The sequence below is a fragment of the Megascapheus bottae genome, chromosome 3 (genome assembly GCF_031878675.1).
Source record: "Megascapheus bottae isolate mThoBot1 chromosome 3, mThoBot2.hap1, whole genome shotgun sequence".
Lineage (NCBI taxonomy): Eukaryota > Metazoa > Chordata > Mammalia > Rodentia > Geomyidae > Megascapheus > Megascapheus bottae.
This window is the reverse complement of record NC_143511.1, coordinates 27000483-27020425: the sequence shown is the minus strand read 5'-3', so window position 1 is coordinate 27020425 and position 19943 is coordinate 27000483. Positions and strand designations below refer to the sequence as shown.

At 40.2% G+C, this 19943-nt stretch overlaps 1 protein-coding gene across 5 annotated transcripts in view; it reads right to left on the bottom strand.

Moving 5' to 3' along the window:
- Positions 1–19943, bottom strand: part of Smarca2 (SWI/SNF related BAF chromatin remodeling complex subunit ATPase 2) — a 173749-nt gene that overhangs the window by 18294 nt on the left and 135512 nt on the right. For 3 of the 5 annotated variants that reach the window (XM_090329694.1, XM_090329696.1, XM_090329695.1), the window contains exons 28-29: positions 11793–12010; positions 3343–3396 (exon numbers count right to left, since the gene is read on the bottom strand). In XM_090329694.1, coding sequence (XP_090185820.1) covers positions 3343–3396; positions 11793–12010 — 272 coding nt within the window. Of the gene's footprint in view, positions 1–3342; positions 3397–11792; positions 12011–13763; positions 13860–19943 lie in introns of those variants that run through there. The other 2 variants (XM_090329698.1, XM_090329697.1) reach the window with 2 other exon arrangements.

The window sequence follows — 19943 nt, the reverse complement described above, 5'->3', positions numbered from 1 at the left end:
ATGGATGAAAAACGGCTCTTCACCTAGAGCCCAAATTTCCTTCAGGTGTGTCTCCCTCAAGGTCACACTCTTGATTCGTGGCAGTCTCTCTATGATCTAATTACAGCTACAAAATGCAGGGGCACTAGGGCCTGACAGCTATCAAAGCAGCTCCTTCCTCCACTTAAGGAAATATAGAGTTTCTGCTACCAAGGATACTAAAAATAAATTTTGTCTAAGACTTTGTTGGCTGATCCTGAAGGGGCAGTCAATAGTAACAGCATAATCACAGCATCAAGGGCTAGGAATCGCCATGTGGAGAACTTTGATGTCCTGTCACGGACTAGGTACAGTGGAGTTACACACACATGTGTGCACACAGGTACGTATATACCATGCCCTCCACACATGCTGCCTCTGCTTTCACCTACATTCCTGTACATGATACTACCATTCGATTGCCACTCGGCCTAGAAAGCCAGGAGCTAACTTCCTCACATCCAGTGTACCCCAAGTCTTGTCAACCATGTTTTGTCTTGCTACTGTCATCTCCTTATCTGAAGATGTGTCCTTCTCTACCAATCAGCATTGTCTAGCCATTGATTCCTTCGTGCCGTATCTCACGAACAAGGCTGCTTCTCAGCATGGATGCAACTCTGTCCCGACAACCCTCCTTTCAGTTTCTCCTTCCCACATAAGACCTACTCTTTGCTCCTTGACTGTCTCCCCTCAGCAAACACCACTCACTGGTCCTGCACGCCATTCCAAGAGTTCAGGAGTGCCTTCTTTTGACTTCTTAATATGACAGTCACTGTAAGTGACTGGAGACGTAATCCCTGAGGATGACACTGGAACTTCCCTGAAAGGCTCTGCTGCCCCCTGGACACTGCTCATACCAAGAAAGCCTGCTCTTTCCCACTTCTGTGGCTGCGCCAACCCATGGAACTGAGCTTCTTTGCCCCCTTCACTCACGGCCCATTTGGCAGGGTCTGTATTACTGGTGTGCAATCTCACTCTTTCCTGTCCCTCCCTGTTCGTTCTCTCCCTACCTGGTCACACATCGATTCACACCAGGTCTTTGGGTTCTTCACCTATATAGCTGCTTCCAAATGTACTTTAGGACACTCCATTTTATTCACAGATTGACAGAGAAAATGTTCTGGGCTTTTGAAACCATAAAGGAAATAATAATAATAATAATAAAAATGGTTCTGAAGGGTTAATTCATCACAACACTAACTCTCACCCCTATATGGTTAACTTTGGGCTTGTGGGAAAAGGAAATGTGTGTGACAATCAAGGACCAAACAGGTCCCCAAGAGTCCTAAGGAATTAAGCACTGAGCCCCTCGCTACGCCTCTGGAAATGATAGTTTAAAAGTATGTTTAGTGAAATTGGATATATGTAGGTCCTAACTGCCTTAAGTTATATCTTCTACCTTCAGAAAGCCCAGGCATGACATTGGGGGCCTGCAATTGCCTTTCAAGTTATTAATCCACTTTTCATGGTCACATGACTATTTGCTAGAAGAGAGGAAAGAGGAAAGGAGGTGGTAGGGAAGGGAGCTCAGATCTGTCCTTGCTTGTGGGATGGGATCAGCCTGCACTGTGCTGTTTAGACCATCAGGCCTCTTTCTAGTTAATGGAAGTAAAAGTGTCTTCCCAAGATGGCTCACTCTTTCAACTGGCCAGCCTTACAGAGTGCTTGTTGTCTGACTCCGCAAATCCAAAACCAGATGGAATTCTTTGCCATAATAGTAAAAACAGAACAGTTCAAGTCTCTCATGATTTATGTGGTTAGTTTGTAGGATAAATCATTGTTTACTGACAACAATAAGGAAGTGGTGCTTTGAGAGTTGAGAAGTATTATTGGTTGCATGGATAGACTTACCATCCTTGTTTATTACATCATCCTAACCTAAAAATGGAGTCCAGCTTATGAGCGTCTGATTTTACCTATTCAAGATGTACATGTTTATTAATAGGAGTCCAAAGACCCTGTACTTGTCATTCGCAAATTGATTTGACTGTGATAAAAAGGCAATTCCAAGATTCAAAGAAAAGAAAAGAAAACGGGAAGAGGGACTTGGCTCAAGGGTAGGGTGGTAGCCTTGAGCTGAAGAGCTCAGGGACAGTTCAAGCCCCACAAAAAAACAGAAAAAGAAAAAAAAGAAAGAAAACAACCACACACGTGTTTAACTCTATACATAAAGAAGAGTGCTACAACTAGGAATTGATATTCATTCTGAAATACAAGCCATAGTCTCTGTTTTCACTATATTAGTTGCCATCTTGATTAAAAAAAAAAGTGTAAAGGACATGATTGGCTCGGTTGACAAAACTGGAATGAGGACAATTAAACATTGTGTCAAGTCAGCTTGATCAAAAGCAGAAACAAAATATTATTTTTGATATAACAGCAATGCCTCACTCTGTTGTATCATGCCCATCCATCTCTCCCACTCACCAACATCTACGGTCACAAACAACCTCCGAGAGAAAAACAACTTCCCTTCCACCCAGCCCAAGCAATGGCACACGAAGGTTAGGCAGATTGGCCTACAATGCATAAGGCCCTACATGACAAGTAGACTCAGACATCACACCCTGCCACAAAGCCCAGCCCACACAGGAGTAGCCACAGCTCCTGCCCCTGCACACCAGCAGTGATTCAATTTCCCAGGTGCAGGGTAGTGTGAACACGCACACAGCTTCGTGTCACCCTTTATCAAAGTCTATCATATCCCAGCCCCCAACCCTGGGACTGTACATCAGGACAGTGGATAGTTAAGAGGCCCCAGGCAAGCACAACAGAAGCTGTGCTGAAAGAGAGGGGAGTGAGCACAAACTCATGTCTGAGATGCTGTAGGTCAGGTTCCTGCCTCCTTTGTCAGATGTGGATTTACCATATGGATCCCCCCTCTTCAGTTAAGACATACCTTCAAAAGCATGACAGGTGTTTATGAAGAAGAGTTCCTGTATCCCCCATACCCCAAGTAGAGGTGACTGGAGGAACAGGAGAAATGTACATTTGTTTATTGTCAGTTGTGGGGCTTATCAGGGCCTGGGCACTGTCCCTGAGACTTTTTGTTCAAGGCTAGAACTCTACCACAATGGGCCACAGTGCCACTTCTGGTTTTCTAATGGTTAATTGTGATAAGAGTTTCATGGGCTTTCTTGCCGGGGCTCGCTTCGAACCATGATCCTTAGATCTCAGCTTCCTGAGTAGCTAGGATTACAGGCATGAGCCACCCAAGTCCAGCTTTTCTTTTCTTCATTTGTTTGGGGGGGGGAGAAGGGGTGGGAGTGGGGTACCAAGGGATACCTGAATTTACAGTCACAGGAATACAAGACAGATCCTGACCTGTTTCCTTCTATTTCCAACTGAGAATTACTGGGCACCTTCTCCGCGTTACACCTGCGGTAGAGTAGAAAGAATACTAGAGTCAGAAGACCTGGGTCCTTCTCCCGGCCCAGCTCTTCCCCCCAGACTGGGTGACCTGGAGGAATTCTTTGCATTTCTCCAAACTTCCATCTCCTCACATACCTGCCTTGTGGGAAGATCTCTCGTATGAGAGAGCAGTGTTTGGTACCTTACTCTGACAAAAAACCCAAAAAACTAATCAAACAACAACAAAAAACCCTACACACTTTTCCAAAACTGGGAGAAACTAGATCCCCTGATGGCCCCAGAGCTTTTCCTTCTCCTTGTTCCCTATGCATGTCTCTTGCTTATGCTCCCAAAAGGAGTGGAGAACAGCCAGCACTGGCTGAGAGTAAACGTGATCTTCAGGAGCCTGAGTCTAGCCCCTCACTCTGCAATGAAGATACTTACCTCCCATGGTTCCTGGGACCATAAACTAGGATATAAAGTGGCTTTGTTACAAAACTGAGCACATGGAAGGATGTTCCATGCATCCATCAGTTTTGGTTTCTGAACAGCAACTAAGCAGTCTGTTCTGCTTTGTATAACTCTACTTGAAAAGAAAAAGAAAAAGAAAGGGGGTGGATCTATTCAAACTCAGAAAGAAGTTCATTTCCATCCACTGGGCATTAAAAAAATGATGTCAGGTGCTAGGTGGTTTATGTTATAACCCTGGCTATTTAGGAGTCAGAGATCTGAGGAGTGTAGTTCAAAGCCAGACTGGGCAGGAAAGTTTATAAGATTCTTATCTCCAATTAACCACCAAAAAAAAAAAAAAAAAAAGAGAGAAAGAAAAATAGTCAAAAACTCTACCCTTGAGCAAAAGTGCTCACGGACTGTGCCCAGGCCCCGAGTTCAAGCTCCAGGATCAGGACCAAAAATAAAGTACCACCAAATTTCCAGCCTCTAAGGAAGATTCCTTAGGTTAGCACACAAACTCTGTGACATGGGTATCCTTTTAGGGGATGGCAGGGCACAGCTGTTAGGTTAGACTCTTTACCCAGGCCTTACTGTAGACCAACATGGCAGCCCATGAGATACGTGGGCTCATCCTGGGGATCCACAGACGAGCCATGCTGGTCAGCCTCAGAGCTGAATGCACGTGGGGAGGGAGTGGCATAAACCAGGGAGAGGAGGGGTGAATGTTCATGTGATATGCCACACATACAGAAGGCGTTGGAATGTCCTGAAATAGGAGGAAGAACCACAGAAGGATGTGCAGGAAAATAAAGCTGGGAAGTCTGATGTGCAGTGGGCAGGCCCAGGAAGTGATCGAAAGTTCTTAACAAGATGGCATGATTGGAGGCACCTCAGAAAGAAGGCAGGATGGGGAACAGACTGGAATCAGAACACACAGATAGGCACAGTTGTCCTTGGCTAGGCCAGGGGTGGCAAGAACTTGCTGAGACAGAGCCTCAGGAGGAAGGAGGAGTGGGGCCTTGAAAGAAACCTGTATGCAGAGGGAACTTTGTATCCTATGCCTATCAGAAAGAAGGCAGAGGCTGGGAAGATGTGTACTGCTAAGATCTCAGCCTGGACGCAGCACTGAGCAGGAGGAAAGAAAAGCCAAAGGGGACCAGCTCATCTCACAATGTGTAACAGTGAAGGAAGACCCTAAGAAAGACAAATATTCTCCTGTAACGCTGAGAGTAATTCAGAGAAAGACAGGTCTGTTTCTAGGATCTGAGATCAATAAGCTAAAATTCAGTCACAGGTTTTGAACTAAAGGAGTGTCTAACACAGTAATTTCAAATCAATCATCTGGATAAAGAATACTCCTAAGTCAGGAATCTGGATGGCTTGGGGAAAAAATTAAAGTACAAACAACAACAACAAAAATGTTAACCAATGGATATATTGTTTTAACTAATGTATGTTCCTATAAATCTGCTTTAAAAAGACACTATAGTCATACAAATAATCCAGTGGGTTGCAACTTCAAGAAGATTATCAAGATGGAAAAGTCACACAACGGGATATACCTAAATGCATTTTTTTTTTGCCAGTCATGGGACTAAACTCAGGGCCTGAGCACTGTCCTTAGGTTTTCTCAAGGCTAGACCTCTACCATTTGGGCCACAGCACCACTTCTGGCCTTTTCCTATGTATGTGGTACTGAGGAATCGAACCTGGGTCTTCATGCATGCTAGGCAAGCACTCTATCACTAGGTCAAACTCCCAGCCCCTAACTGTATTTTAAGTAGAGTACTTTGGAGAGAAAAATATTGGAATAAGGCAATATTTTCTTAAAATCAGAATTTCCTTTGGAAGTTCACAAGTAATAGCCCAGACTTATTTAAAGAGAAATGCAGCCAGGTATGGAGGCTTATGCCTGTAATTCTAACTACTCTGGAGGTGGAGCTTAAGGAGGATTGTAGTCTAAGAACCTATCTAAAATCCAAACTAAACAGAAAAGGACTGGGGGCATGGCTTAAATGATAAAAGTATCCCTGCCCCAATGATGGGGAAGAATAAAAATAAGGAAAAAATGTTACAGCATTTATAGCAACAACACAAGTATAATTATAAAAATTAGGTTTATAGAATACAAACTTTAAAAAAAAAAAGTGCTATAATGAGACAGGCACCAGTGGCTCATGTTATTCAAGAGGCTGAGATTGGAGGATAAGAGCTTGAAGCCAGCTTAGGCAGGGAAGTCCACAAAACTCTTACGTCTGACTACCAAAATAAAAAGTGAAAAATAAAGCTATGGTTTATGTGGTAGAGTGACATTTTGCCTTGTGCAAAATATCTCAGGGATAGTGCACAAGCCCTGACCTTAAGCCCCAGGACTAGCAACAACAAAACGAAAGTGCTATAATGTAATGAAATGTTGGCTCTTTTTTCTTAGGAAAATGTCATGAGAACAATGTAAGGTTTTTTTTTCCCCCCTAAAAGAGATCATAAATACTGGATAATGCCACTGTATCTCCACAGTGGGAGCTCACAGAACCCGCTTTCCCAGAATTCTTGGTTTGGTAACCTCGGTAAGAGAGTTCTGTCCTCCCTCTGCTGGGTTGTGCATGCCAGGAGCTGACCTCAAAGTCAGATGCAATGGTACAGGACAACAGTCCTGGAACTAAAGAAACAAGGGCAGGAAACACTTCCAGGATGAATAAGCTGAGATCTACCCCAGTCCAATCGCTGCCGCCAGAGTCTACTAAAATTACAACAGGTGACAAGAGGTCAGGCTGCAAGAGGCTGCCATCTCTCCTGCCTCACTGTGTCCACCAATCAGATGTCTCCCTCACGACTTCCATCTCCGATACCAGACTCAACATCCGCATTCTGAGCAGGTTCTGGTTCTCCTGGATGCACCTTCAAGTCCTGTGTCTCTTACTAATCTACTGAGTGAGGAAGTGAGGACTTGACTGATACTCGGTTTGCTCCCAGATTCTTTAGGGGAAGATGCTTGGATTCACAAAAGCAAAGCCTAACAAAGATAGTTGATAAAAAGAGTGAATCAGGAGGATCCAAATAAGTTCAAGTGTCCAAAGGCAAACTCACTGTCTCCTCAAAGGGTGTGTAGATCACTGCATCTAATAATACATAGGAAATCACAGAGAACAGAACTAGAAACAGAAGAGTGGAGACAAACAAATGTCCCAATTTCAAAATGAGAAAGGAAACTTGAGATTGTTGTATTTGATGCTGACCACTGTAGAAACCTAGAAGGAATTATTTAGATGCCATGGGGCTCTTTAGCAAAGATAAATAACACCACTAAGCACCAGCAGGAGGTCTCTTAGAAAAAGCCATGGCAGTCTAACCTCACTTCACTTTTTTTTTGGCAGGTTTCTAGGTTGATAGATTGGAGAGGCTACAGACAAGGTGTATTTCAGTTATAGCCTTTCTTGGTAACCTTGAGAAAGGATGAATAGATGTGGGTGATGCCATTGCCTGGCCGTGGAGGCTCATAGTTTTGTGATCAACTTTCAGGAATACTGGTTAATACATTCATGTCAACCTGCAGTGACTTCTGGGCGCATGCTTAGAAGCCCTGTCTTTTATCCTCTAGAAGGTTCTCAGCAATAGCCTCTTTCAACTCATATCATGGCACAATGTTAGAATAACAAGTAAACATCATTTTTTTTCCCCAAAATCGAAAAGAAATTCAGTTACCACGATGGGGACAAGAATAAGGAGGATAAAAAGCAAAAGAAAGACACATCTTGTACAGGGATGAACTATAAAACCAGTATGTAAAGGGAAAACAAAATGTAGTATTAGTTCAATGCTAACCTTGGCAGCTTTCATTTGAGGAAAGACCTGAGAGGATGGTGAATTCAACATGTCACATCCCATGTAAGTTAGGTTTGTGTTAGGGGTGCTGGAAAAAGTGAACCCACTTGAATTCTGGTGTTCACAATAAGCGAGGTAAACATTCTCTTGTCATTAGAGTACCTCTGGAGTGCTGGAAGCCATGTTTCAAAGAGATGCTAAGAACACAGAGCATATCTAAACAGGTAGTCTAGTAGCCCCAATGTCTTACTTAAGTCTCACTCAGACAGTAAAGTAAAATGTTACAAATGGAAGATGAAGGATCTGATCTTGCTTAGAGTTCAAAAGATCTGCCATGTAATGAGACTGTATTCATTTTCTGCAAGTTCAAATGGAATAGATAAAAAAAAGGGCTAAGTCCAATTTCATGTGGGAAATACTTATTGCACTATCAAACACGTCCTTAAAAGGTACACTAAGGTTAGTGTTCACATGAGGTGGGGAGGCGTATTTGTGCTGTGGGAAACTGGAGCAGGAATAGTCAAAAGTCCTTTCCAACTATAAGAATACCTCTATCAGCCACTCCAGTGGGAGAGTGCCATTCGAGTCTACACGTTACCATCTTATTCTACATCTCCATTCAGGGGCCATTTTAAAGGGTGCAAATGCACATTAAAATGAATATTTTTTTTCAAACCAAAGAGAATCCTGTTACATGAACCGAGAATACAATTCCATAAAAGCCTCCTAAACAATTAGTAAGTCAGAACAAGGCCTTCCAAGACAACTTGATTGAAAGATTTAACCTGGAGAAATAAAGCCACAAATACCAGCAACAGACCAGTATTATATCTGAGTGCAATCCATTTATGACTGGCTCACTGGAGTCACATATTTTAAATTATCCTCCTTTAAAAACAACAACAAAAATCAAATCAAATGCCATGTGCATGCATGCATGCGCACGCGCATGCGCAGGTGCTAGTAGATCCCATCTATAATCCTAATAATTCTAGTTACTCAGAAGGCTAAAATCTGAAGGATATGGTTTGAGGCCATCCTAGGCAGAAAACTTTGCCAGATACCACATGCAAAATTAGTATCAAAAAGCAGGGCTGGAAGTGTGGCTCAAGTGGTAGAGTGTCAACCTAGTAAGTAAGCTCAGTAAACTCACAGTCATGAATTCAAACCCTGGTACCTCAAAATGGGGAGGGAGCCTGACGTAGAACATAAAGCAATAAGTAGGCGCTTAAATTAAGTCTTTATAAAAAATATCAGGATACATCTGACTCACAATCTCATAAGAATCTTTAATGAAACAACTGTCTCATGAGAGCTAATTAATTCTTCTTATATACCTGTTAAATATAGATGGCATTGCTTATTTAATACCCTGCTAATCTACAGGCTCAGAGCTCTATGACTGGACAGAAGTGATGGGAGAGGGAGGTTAATACATTTGGTATTTGTTTTCCAGGTGGAGTGACTTAGTTTATTAGTAACTACTTGACTAGTGGTACAACAATCTCAACACAGTGAGGATGTACATTTCCCAGGAACATTTTCTAAAATGAACCCAAAATATGACACTGTATCTAATTAAAGGCCTTCCTAATTTGAGTGCCTCCTACTTGAGAACCAAGTTTGGTAAGAGAAATACACAATATAAATAGAGTAAGTGCTTATTTTTTCTAGAGGAGTACTAACATGAAATATACATGAAACATGCAAAGCTGGGATGTGTAGCACATGCTATCTATCAAGTACCTGAGTGTGGAGATAACAGAATGAGTCTTAGGAGGGCACTTTTAAAGAAAAAGGTAAATAAACAAGGATGTAATAATGGCATGTTAGAATATTTGAACATTTTTTTACCTATGGTAAAACTAAAGACGTCCTCAATATACAGAGCCAAGGAAATAAAACCATGGAAACTGGTATGGGGGCAAGGGCACTGGCTCCACAGAGCTCAGCGGTCCCTTCCCCACCTGACAAAACTACAAGTAGTCGGAATGGCTGATTATTAATCATTCAAGAGCCTGGGTTACAAGAACTTGGCTGTGACTACAATTCTACAGGCAGGCACTGTAACTATTGGATTGGAGAAACTGAAGTGAAGTCAATTCCTTCACAGTCTCACAGCTAAGGAACTCCAGAGCTGGGTTTCTGATGCAGTCAGCTCAACAGAGACAAGAGTTTGTGCTATGGCTCACTGAGGCTAACCAGAAAGTTACAAACCAAAGGCGTTAGAGACCCCAGGTAATGAGTGAAGAGTGGGACGCATGATGATGAATGGCCACTCACACTGCATCCTAGAGGAATGATTTAGGAATGACACATCTGAAAGGGCTCCTTTTCAATCTCTGTGACCTTAAGAGAAGTCCAGCAAAGTAGTAGAAAAAGTGGTAGGGAGAGGCAGGAAATGAGGGGGGGGGGGATTTGCTTTTTAAAGTTTCTCACACAACCCTTCCCCCCACCCAAATAAATAAAATAAATCCATCTTTTGGCAAAGATGGATTTGTGCTCCACCAATTGGTGGCCTGGACTGTGTTCCTAGGAAAGCACAACCACTGTGGACTCAAAGGCCCCACTTTTAGGTCTCCACAGACTTTCTCCAAGTTACAACAGCCCCACGCATCCTCGGCAAACCAAAAACAAAAAGTCTGTCAATGATCAAGGCACTTGTCAGAAACACAGATGTTGCGCTCTCTTCAGACAGAGGCAATAAATAAATAAATAATCAAGAAGGATGTGCAGATGACACTGTCTTTCCACCAAAGGCTGATAAAACAAGGTCTCATAATCCAAGCCTCCTCTAGGAAATATACAAGTGGACTTAGTGATGAATACAGATGATCAAGGGAATTAGTGATTCTGGGGTTTACACAAGGATACCTCCCTCTTGATGGACTGACTTGTGGCTAAGTTTTCTTTCCTGGATTGCCATCTTTTCTTTTTTGTTACTCCACAGTTGATCCAGACTTGCAATAATGGGTTTTCCTTTGGTGACCTCTTCAGCATCCTTCAAAGGGATGCTTTTTTTTTTTTTAAGGAAACTATTAAAAATAGTGAACATGGAATCTATGACATCTGATGCATACAGGGACTAGAAATTCTGACTCTTCTACAAACATCTTCTGCCCTTTCCTCATTTCCTGAAGACTCCTTACAGAAAGGCTTAATGATAAGATTTTCTGTTTTGCCTTTGTTATCTTTCTATCAATTTCTTCATCCCTAGTATAAGACTTGTACCAATGACACAATGAAAAACTAAAACCACAATTCAGTTACTTGTCTTTAAACACATCCAGGTTCAGAAAGCAATACTTGTCAATGTCAAAAATTGCTGGATATTAAAAAACTAATAAGATACCACTACTGCAATTCACAGAATTGTAATACTGGTTTTCTATCTATTTCAGGAGAAACAGACCCAATCTTCATGTGAAAATGTGATTATATGATCATCAAGTAAGAAACCAAAATCAGTTAACTAAATTCCACTAACCAAAATGTACCCTAACTAGTTTATCTATTGGATGAGGCTGACACTCTTAAATATCTTTGCTTTAGTTTTCAACTAATTATACATTATTTTAAGTAGTTTGGACAATGCCTAACTGTCTTTGCACAGTCCATATCCAATGATTCCATAAAAAAGAGATACATTTGTTGAGATACCATGCTACTAGCTGTATTATGAGACAGCTTGAGGATGAGCTCAGAAGTCCAAGTATTAGAAAAAAGAAAAAGACATTATTTTCAAAGAAGCATCTGTTTGGTTTTAAAACAGAACCCTTAGTATGAAATATTTACTTTAAATATATTAGGATTTTTCTTTCTCTAACAATACAACCTCAAAATACAATTTCACTCTTCCAATCAAACCTCTTTCATATCAATGATGGTATTTCAAAGGTTCTTAAGAAATCTTTTTCAGATAGACAGATAGACAGATTCTAAACCCCACTTTCAACTATATTCATAAATGGTGAACCATCAGACAAAATAAGCGGTAGTCGCCAAACATGGTACAAGGCAACTCTTCTTGCTTTTGGAGGGAATGCAAATTAGGAAGAACTTTAGAACCCTAATGTACAATTTAGCAACTCTGGGTCTTCAGCTGGGCTTGGTGGAGAATGATAGAGGTGAAGGACTGAAACACTCACCTGTCTTTGTAGTTTATCACAGTATCGATGATAGCATTCATCTGTTTTGTCAGTTTGGGCGGATTTGGTGAGAGTTTCTCAGCTGGAGGGCGACCTCGTCTCTTCTTAGCTTTTTCCACATCTTCCTTCACAGGATCTTTATCCACATTTCTTCGCCTTTTTCTTTTCTTAAGCCGTACTTCCTCTTCCATTTCTTCCAAATTGCCGTCTTCAATGGCCTGTTAGTTGGAGACAAAGAAAAATTCAAGACAAGGGAAATAACCATGACAAAGAATATATATATAACAATAAGTAGAAAATGAGACTAACAGAAAAGTAAAAATAAAAGTCCACAATAATCAATGAAGAGGGAAGAAAAAACACAAAAGAAAACACCACCTTATCAGATAATACATCTTTAACCCAAGTCCAGTTTGTAAACAAAACATGTTGAAGGCCCTAAACACTCATGATAAAGAATGACAAATATTAAAACATCTGTATGTTCAAGTGCTTGAAGATAACTGACTCTATAGAAAATTTTAGCTTAACTAAAATAAAATCCCTTGATGTCTCATTATTATGAGAAAAAAAACAGGTAAACAAAAAACCTAAGGGGTAGGTAGAGGGAAAAAAAAAAACACCTAAAACATATTCATACAATCAGACAAGCTTTGACCTTTCCTTCTTTAAGGTTTTAAATCAATTTATCCATGATTCACAACATAAATCAAAATGCTCATCCAGATTCTTCTAACGTAGCAATTAGTAAACAACAGGAGAAGGAGCACAAAGCCACAGTCCTTGGTAAACACTTAAATCATCTGATAAAGAACACACACACTCACAAACAACAAATACTTTTTTTCCAATTACCTGCAAACGCTTGCTTTAAACCAGAGCCAGCAGCACTAATGCAGAGAGATAATAAAATAGCTATAAAAAACAACCAGGTATAAAAGAAACCTGTTCACAAAAGGCTAAAAGATCCATGTGACAGACCCAGAAGTTTAAACTTTTTTTTTTGGTAAGTCTCTAAAGTTATGAAGAAAAATTAAAGGGAAAAGAAGAATGCAAAAAAATTAATTAAAAAAGGATAAAAGAAATTTTGATCGTAGAAAAGAAATTTGCTGAAAAAAAAATCTTTAAATTACATTTTGAGATTTCATCCTCACACAAAATAACTGATGCTGCCATTTGTTCCCCTGCCTCTCAAGACTGCCTCCAGTATGCAAATGCTAATCAATCCTTTCTCCTAGCTGAAAGAACTCTAATCATAAGGCAATTACCTTCATTTCTCCACAGTACCAAACATGGCTAATATTTATGATCATGTGAGTATAACAATCAATATAAAGAGTGATTACAGCTCAGACATAATTTCTTTCACTTATATACAATGCCTCCTGTAAAAGAAAGGTTTTGTGAAGAAAACCTGCTCCAGCACACAAAAACAATCTGACATGATAAAATGCCAGTGGGATTAAAAAGATGTTTCCTATGCATCCTCCAATGTGTAAATTCAGAGAAGCAACATGCACACAGACAGAATCCTGAGGGACCGCCTGAGCCCAGGCCTTAATAATCAAAAGACAATTTCCATCACGATCCCAGTGTTTAGATAACCAATATGAAAGAGGAGAGATCTGATGAGTTATGAGGAAAAAAGGAAAGAAGGAGAAAAAAAAGCCCCGCATTATTTCATTAATATTCATTTGCCTAAAAGCAGGACACCCACTATACAGCTAAACACACTGCAGCTAAAAGCAAAGATTAAGAAAAGGAAAATGTCCCATATCTCTTGGAGACTGAACATGCTAATAATAAATACAGCATGCAAGGCTGTCAACAGTTAATAGTACTGCTCTCCTCCAGCACCCAGTTGCACACAGAAATACGGAGAACACCGGCTTTTGATGTGTTACACACCTACACATGCCTGGGATGTCGTTCTACGGAATCTTCAAGACGGCAACGAAAAAGGATATTTACCTTACCACTATCAGCAGGCCGGCTATCGGAAATCACAGTTAGTGGGGATAAAATTAACAAGCCAGCAAAGCAGCGAGCTGCTAGTCTCTTCATCAGCTGATCAGGAAAAAAAAGAGAGCTGGGAAAGGCTATGTTTTCATATACAAGTAATTTTATTTTACTGAAAATTTAATACTGAAAGGATTGTGGATACTCAAATCTGCTGTTTCATTCTACCTACTACAAGGCCTGAAGCCTTCCTCCTTCAGCCTGTTTTAATATTGACAACTACTTATCATATTTTCCCCCCTTATTATTCTAGGCAGCAGAATTAAGAGATTTTTTTTTTAAAAACTCAGGTAGTTACTGATTCTCCCTTGCATTTTTAACAATTAAGCCAATAAGAAAACAAATTAATATTCCATTTCATTTTCTTTAACTAAAACAAGGTATGTTTTTCTCTATTTTAATGCCTCATTTTAGTTTTTTTTTTTTTTAAGAAAATATGCTGTATGGTTTTGGAGCACTCTAAAACGATTTTTAACATAGAATATCATGTTTTTACATTAGAAGCATGAAATTAAAAGTAATATACATGTTACCAAGTTCAAATATTTTAATAAAATTACATTAATCATCTCTTTAAAGAAAATCTCGAACAACTGTGATACTCCACTTTCAGTTTCATGCTGTAAAATTTTTCATTGTTTTTCTTTTCAGTGGGGTACAGGAAGAGGGGCAAGTTGTGAAAGGAATTTCTACTATCATCCCCCCTCCTTTATTCTGAAAAAAAAAAAAAAAACGGGGGGGGAACAAAGCATAAGCTTGTAGTGTTTGGACTTTTTTAAGTCTCTCAATCTGTGAGTAGCTAAGAAGCAAAAGCAAATTAAATTGCAAACAGAACTAGGGAAACAATCTTTATTACAATTGCTCCTACGTGCAGTTTCTTATTAAATTCAGGTTCTGGAATTACAAGGAAACAAAGTACTGACCATTCTTTCCCCTAAGTTAAGGTTTTATGCAGGAATTCCGAGCTACAAAACCTCTCCCCCCTTCCATGGTCCCCCAATAACACACCCTTCTGTAGGGCTTTAGGAACTGAGATTTCTTAAGGGTCTTTTCTCTAGTTGAAATCAATTACATATTTCCCAATGTTTTTCGCCCCCCCACTTAAAGGGCACAGTATGATTTCTCCTCCATGTAAGGAAAATTATTCATGGAGATTTTTTTAAACTGGTCTTTGATTTTTTTTTTTTAAATTATTTCTTAAACTAGCTCAACTGACTCAACCTAGGGGTGGGGGTGGGGGGAATCCAAAACCAAACCAAACCAAAACAATAACCAAAAAAAAAAATAAACCCAACTTGCTACACAATGCTAAAAGTACTCCCCTCCCCCCAATTATTCCCCTCCCCAACCTTTTACCAACAACAATAATGAAATAAATCACAGAAGCAAACCCCCAGTTTCCGACTGGTGACGTGTTGCGAAAGAGTGCGAGCCCTAATTCAACATACAGACGGCTCCCATGCTGAACTGCCTCTAGATTTAATGAAGTGAATAGGAAGGAAGTCAGGGGAAAAAAAGTGTACAAATAAGAAATTAACACTTTCCTTCCCTACCTAGTGAGATACAACTCTACAGCGAAGTTTGGTGAGGCACCTCTTTCCTTAAAGGCACATAGCACCCATTTGCCTCCGGACGGCAGGAAAAAAGCCCCATATGGTGATAAATCTCCAGCCAAGTTAAAAGAGTTAAGCATATTTCCGCCTGTGGGGTTTTTTTTCTTTCTTTCTTTTTCTTTCTTTCTTTCTTTTTTTTTTTTCCTGAATGAAGCTGGAAATTACTCCTTTCTCCACTGGATGGCAACCTTTTCCCCTCCCTCTTTCTTTCTCTTTCTCTTTTCTTTCAATTTTGCTTAAAAGAAAGAAAAAAAAATGTTCTCATGACACTGTGTGTGCAAGAAGAAAGGAATTGGATTCTTCTTCATCTAGTTCTTAAGAGAGCAGTATGTAGCTTCTGACAAGTGCACACAGCCAGCCATACAGGACCCGGGGTTTGTCCAGCTGCTTTAGAGGAAAACACTTTGTAGCTTGCAAAAGCACATGGCAGACCCGGGAAGCAGCCACACGTGGCTCTGGTGGTGGCTCTCTGTCATCATGACACACGCCAACAACATCTTTCACCGAATGACAGCAGGTCCAGAAAGCAGGCATTATGCTTGTTCTCAGCCCAGAGGAGGTAATGAGGCGCTGCTACACACGTGACTTTGCCGTATCACAGCAGAACGGGATCCATGATTAGGAATAAACAGGGACAGGCAAACAAAAAGCCACACACCAACTCCCAGGCATTGTTTCCACCTCTGTATCTCTGCATCCACTAGGCAGAGTGGCACAGCCCTCTCAGTGGAACAAACCATCTTAAGGAAAAAGGAAAGCAGCAATTCTAAAGACATCTAGACAATGGCGATTTTCTTGCATGTGAAATAGGGAAAAAAATCAGTATTCTAGCTGATACTTAAATACCATGATGTTTGTCCTTACTGATGTGGCTTTGTTTCTCCCTCTCAGACGCAGGGCTGGGTTTTCCTTGTTTAAGAACTCTGTTTAGATTCCATAAGAGGCCCCCAGGATGCCTTTTATGGCAGGGTGAAAACCAGGTCACATAGCCAAAAGCTAGGCACTAAAGGCAGTTAAAACACATACATTATACTGGTGTTTTCTGGGGACAACTCACATATCACCAAACTAGACTGCAATATTCAGGAGAGGTTAATCTTTCCCCATGTACTGTGGGGATCCTCAAAACCAGCCACATGGGAAGAGATTCCCCCAAACTGGAATACCAAAACTAAAAGTCAGAAAGTAAAAATATAAAGAAAAGTCAAGGTGTTGAGCATAGGGGCACATTCCTGCCATGCCATCACTTGATAGGCTGAAGGCATGAGGCTCGAAAGTTCAAGTTCAAGGCCAACCTAAGCTACATTGCAAGGTCTACCCTGGGCCACACAGGGAGGGTCACCCTGACTCAGTAAATAAATATAGAAATAAATTGTCGTGCATGAGGAATATTCTTAGGGACACTATAAACAATAACAACAAGATTGATCATGGAGTTCTTTTTTACTCAACAATGGCACACCATTTTGGTTACTTAGGGCAAGAAGAACAAGATAGAACTCCTAGATGCAGAATTTCAGAGTTAAGGCTCGGAACCATAGTACGCTTTGGGTTATTACTGGTTCAGAAAGCAACTTGTTACAAAAGTGTTCATAAAGTTAAATTCCCTTAAGTAAAATAAACCAGACACAAAAGGTCAAACATCAAAAGATTCTGCTCACCGGAGAAAAGACGAAAAGACTGTGGTTACTGGATAAGGGGAGGGATGAGGTAGGGCTTAACTAATTTGAGGGGATGAAAAGGCCCTAGAGATGGATGGTGGCGATAAATGCAGAATAATCTGCATGTGTTTGTTATAGAAATGTATACTAAAAATGATTCAAATAGTATATTTTATGAAATTATTTTGCCACAAGAAAAGAACTTCATAAAAACAAATTCTACACGTCTTAAGGAGTAAATCTCAACACCCATACAGACCCCTACCACTCAATGCACAACACATAATACTGGGACATATCGGCAGCATTTAGCATTTCAACAGGTGGCACGCTCACTCAGAGAAACCCTGTAAGATCCCCTTTTTGTATACTTAGTGAAATAAGAGACCACTAATGCACAGGCTCAGGTACTCATGAATGTTTTGTTTGCTAAATGCCTCAAATGTTCAAGAAATGAGTTAAAGGCTCACCCTACACTGGAAGTCAAAACTCTAATGTCATATTCATTCACTTAGACAGTCATTTACTTCTAGGAGTTTAAGGGGTTTTTTTGAAAGTTTTTTTAAAATTAATTTTCTTTATCATTATTATAGACGTGATGTACAGAGGAATTATAGTTATGAGTATATTAATATCTACATTTCCTTTTGTACAGTGTCTTCTAGTCCATCACCCTCTCCAAGTTCCTTCTCTTTAAAAAAATTGTATATATGTATGTATGCATGCATTTATTTATATTTTTGTTTTAGAGGTGATATATGGCAGGTTACCTTCCCAGTCCCTTTTTCCTGTCTCCATCCACAAGTTGTATTCTCTTTCATCTATGTTCAGTAAGCTCCACTGCTGCACTTTTTCAACTTTTTCACCCTTTTTCTCAAGTCTCCAATTTCCTCTCAAAGTGAATACACCATACATAAGGTAAAGAAGGCAGAATCAACAACTAAAAACTAAAAAAAATGTGTCCTGTTTTCATACGTTGGGAGTTTGTTTCAGTATGTATATTATTTTATATAACTATAGAGAGGCACTTAGGCATTGCATACTTGTATTTCCCTCCTAAAGAGTATCCCTTTTTTGGTCTCATCGTGTGCAAGTATCTAGAATCCTGTATAATTTGTCATATCCCAGAGCATTTTAGATCTAGCTTCTGCATATGAGACAGAACATGCGCCTTGTGTCTTTATAAGCTTGGCGCACGTCACTTAACATGATTTGTTCTAGTTCCACCCATTTCCCAGTAAATGACATCATTTTCTTCTTTCTAATGGCTGTGTAAAATTCCATTGTATATAAGTGACCACTTTTTTGGATCTACCCATCGATTGTGGGGCTCTGGGCTGTTTCCACATCTTGGCTATTGTGAATAGTGAGGCATTGAACATGGATGTGCAGGTGTCCTTACCAAATCCTAACTCAAGATATTCTGGGTAGATGCCTAGGAGTATGGCTGGGCCCTAGGGAAGGTCTATGTTTAGTTTTCTGAGGAACCTCCAGACTGCTGTCCAGAGTGGCTGTAGGAGTTTATATTCCCACTAGCAGTGCACTAAGGTTCATTTTTGCTCACATCTCCACTAACATTTGCTGTTGCAGTCCAGACTGGCCACAGACTCAATATCCTCCTGCCTCAGCTTCCCGTGTGCTGGGATAATAGGTGTGTGCCCATTCACTTTTTATTCCCTGTACTCACAGGCAATATGGATGCCAATTACACCTCTAACTCTCCCTGAAATATATTATGCAAGCTATAGATGGAAAGTGAACTCAGTCTCATATTAATGAATTTCTATCACAGTAGGTTTCCAGGTCTTGGCCTCAATATTCTCAGATAACTTTTACAACAATAAGAAATTAAGGCTCTTTCTCTACACCCCTATGACATAAGAAAGTGACATAAAAGGCACTGGGAGGTGACTAAGAAGGGCAAGTTGAAGTACAGTTTCTCACTGTAATCATGACCCGATTGATGCTCTACTACTTTAAGTCAAAACAAGTTTTAAGTTAGGAAAAGAAAATGAGTGCAGGTAGTATCAGCATTACTTCAAGTCATGACATCAGCTAAGAATCTAGGTGTACCAGAGCAGTACTGAGCTAAATACTTTACTCATGGAATGACTTCTAGATTGCACAGAGAGTAGCTCCTGAAATAACTGACCTTGAAGACTCTACCAAATACATACATATATATACTGACATTTCTGTTCTTACAGTTAGGCCTATGCTATGTTTTAGCTCCCTTGAGTAGAACAAAAGAACCTGAGATGCTCAGATGTACAATGAATAATTGTATACAGTTTGGCTTTCTTAATTTGAGATGACTTGTCCAGCTACTATCACATCTAAGCACAGCCAAGAAATCTACTTGCTCTTCAGCAAGTATCCTAAGAGGTATAGATACCTCGTTATTTGGAAGTTCTTAGATTCAAACAATGAAGAATTTTAAATTCCCAGGGAGAAGTACAAACTTTCCACGTGTAATTTAAGGAGAGTAGTTTAATGCTTTTTAAACAGGTAGAATGCAATAACTAAGATCATAACGTCAGTCTAGTGTAGTGGCATATACCCAATACCCAGGAGGCAGAGCCAGGAGGATTTCAAGTTCAAGGCCAGCCTGGGCTACCTAGTTAAGACTCTGTCTCCAAAACCAAATAACAACAGCAAATCATCACTTCATTTGTAGATCATGAAAGGTCTATCCGGGACAAGTTTATAAATGTGAGGCTTTACTTTTCAGTGGACTGTCCCTGATATCTCATGCCAGACCCAGCAAGGATACTTCCCTAGAACAAATCCGCTAGTATATGCAGCCAGTTAGTGTGACTGAGAGCATTAAATTAACAGCATGACAGTGATAATAGGGC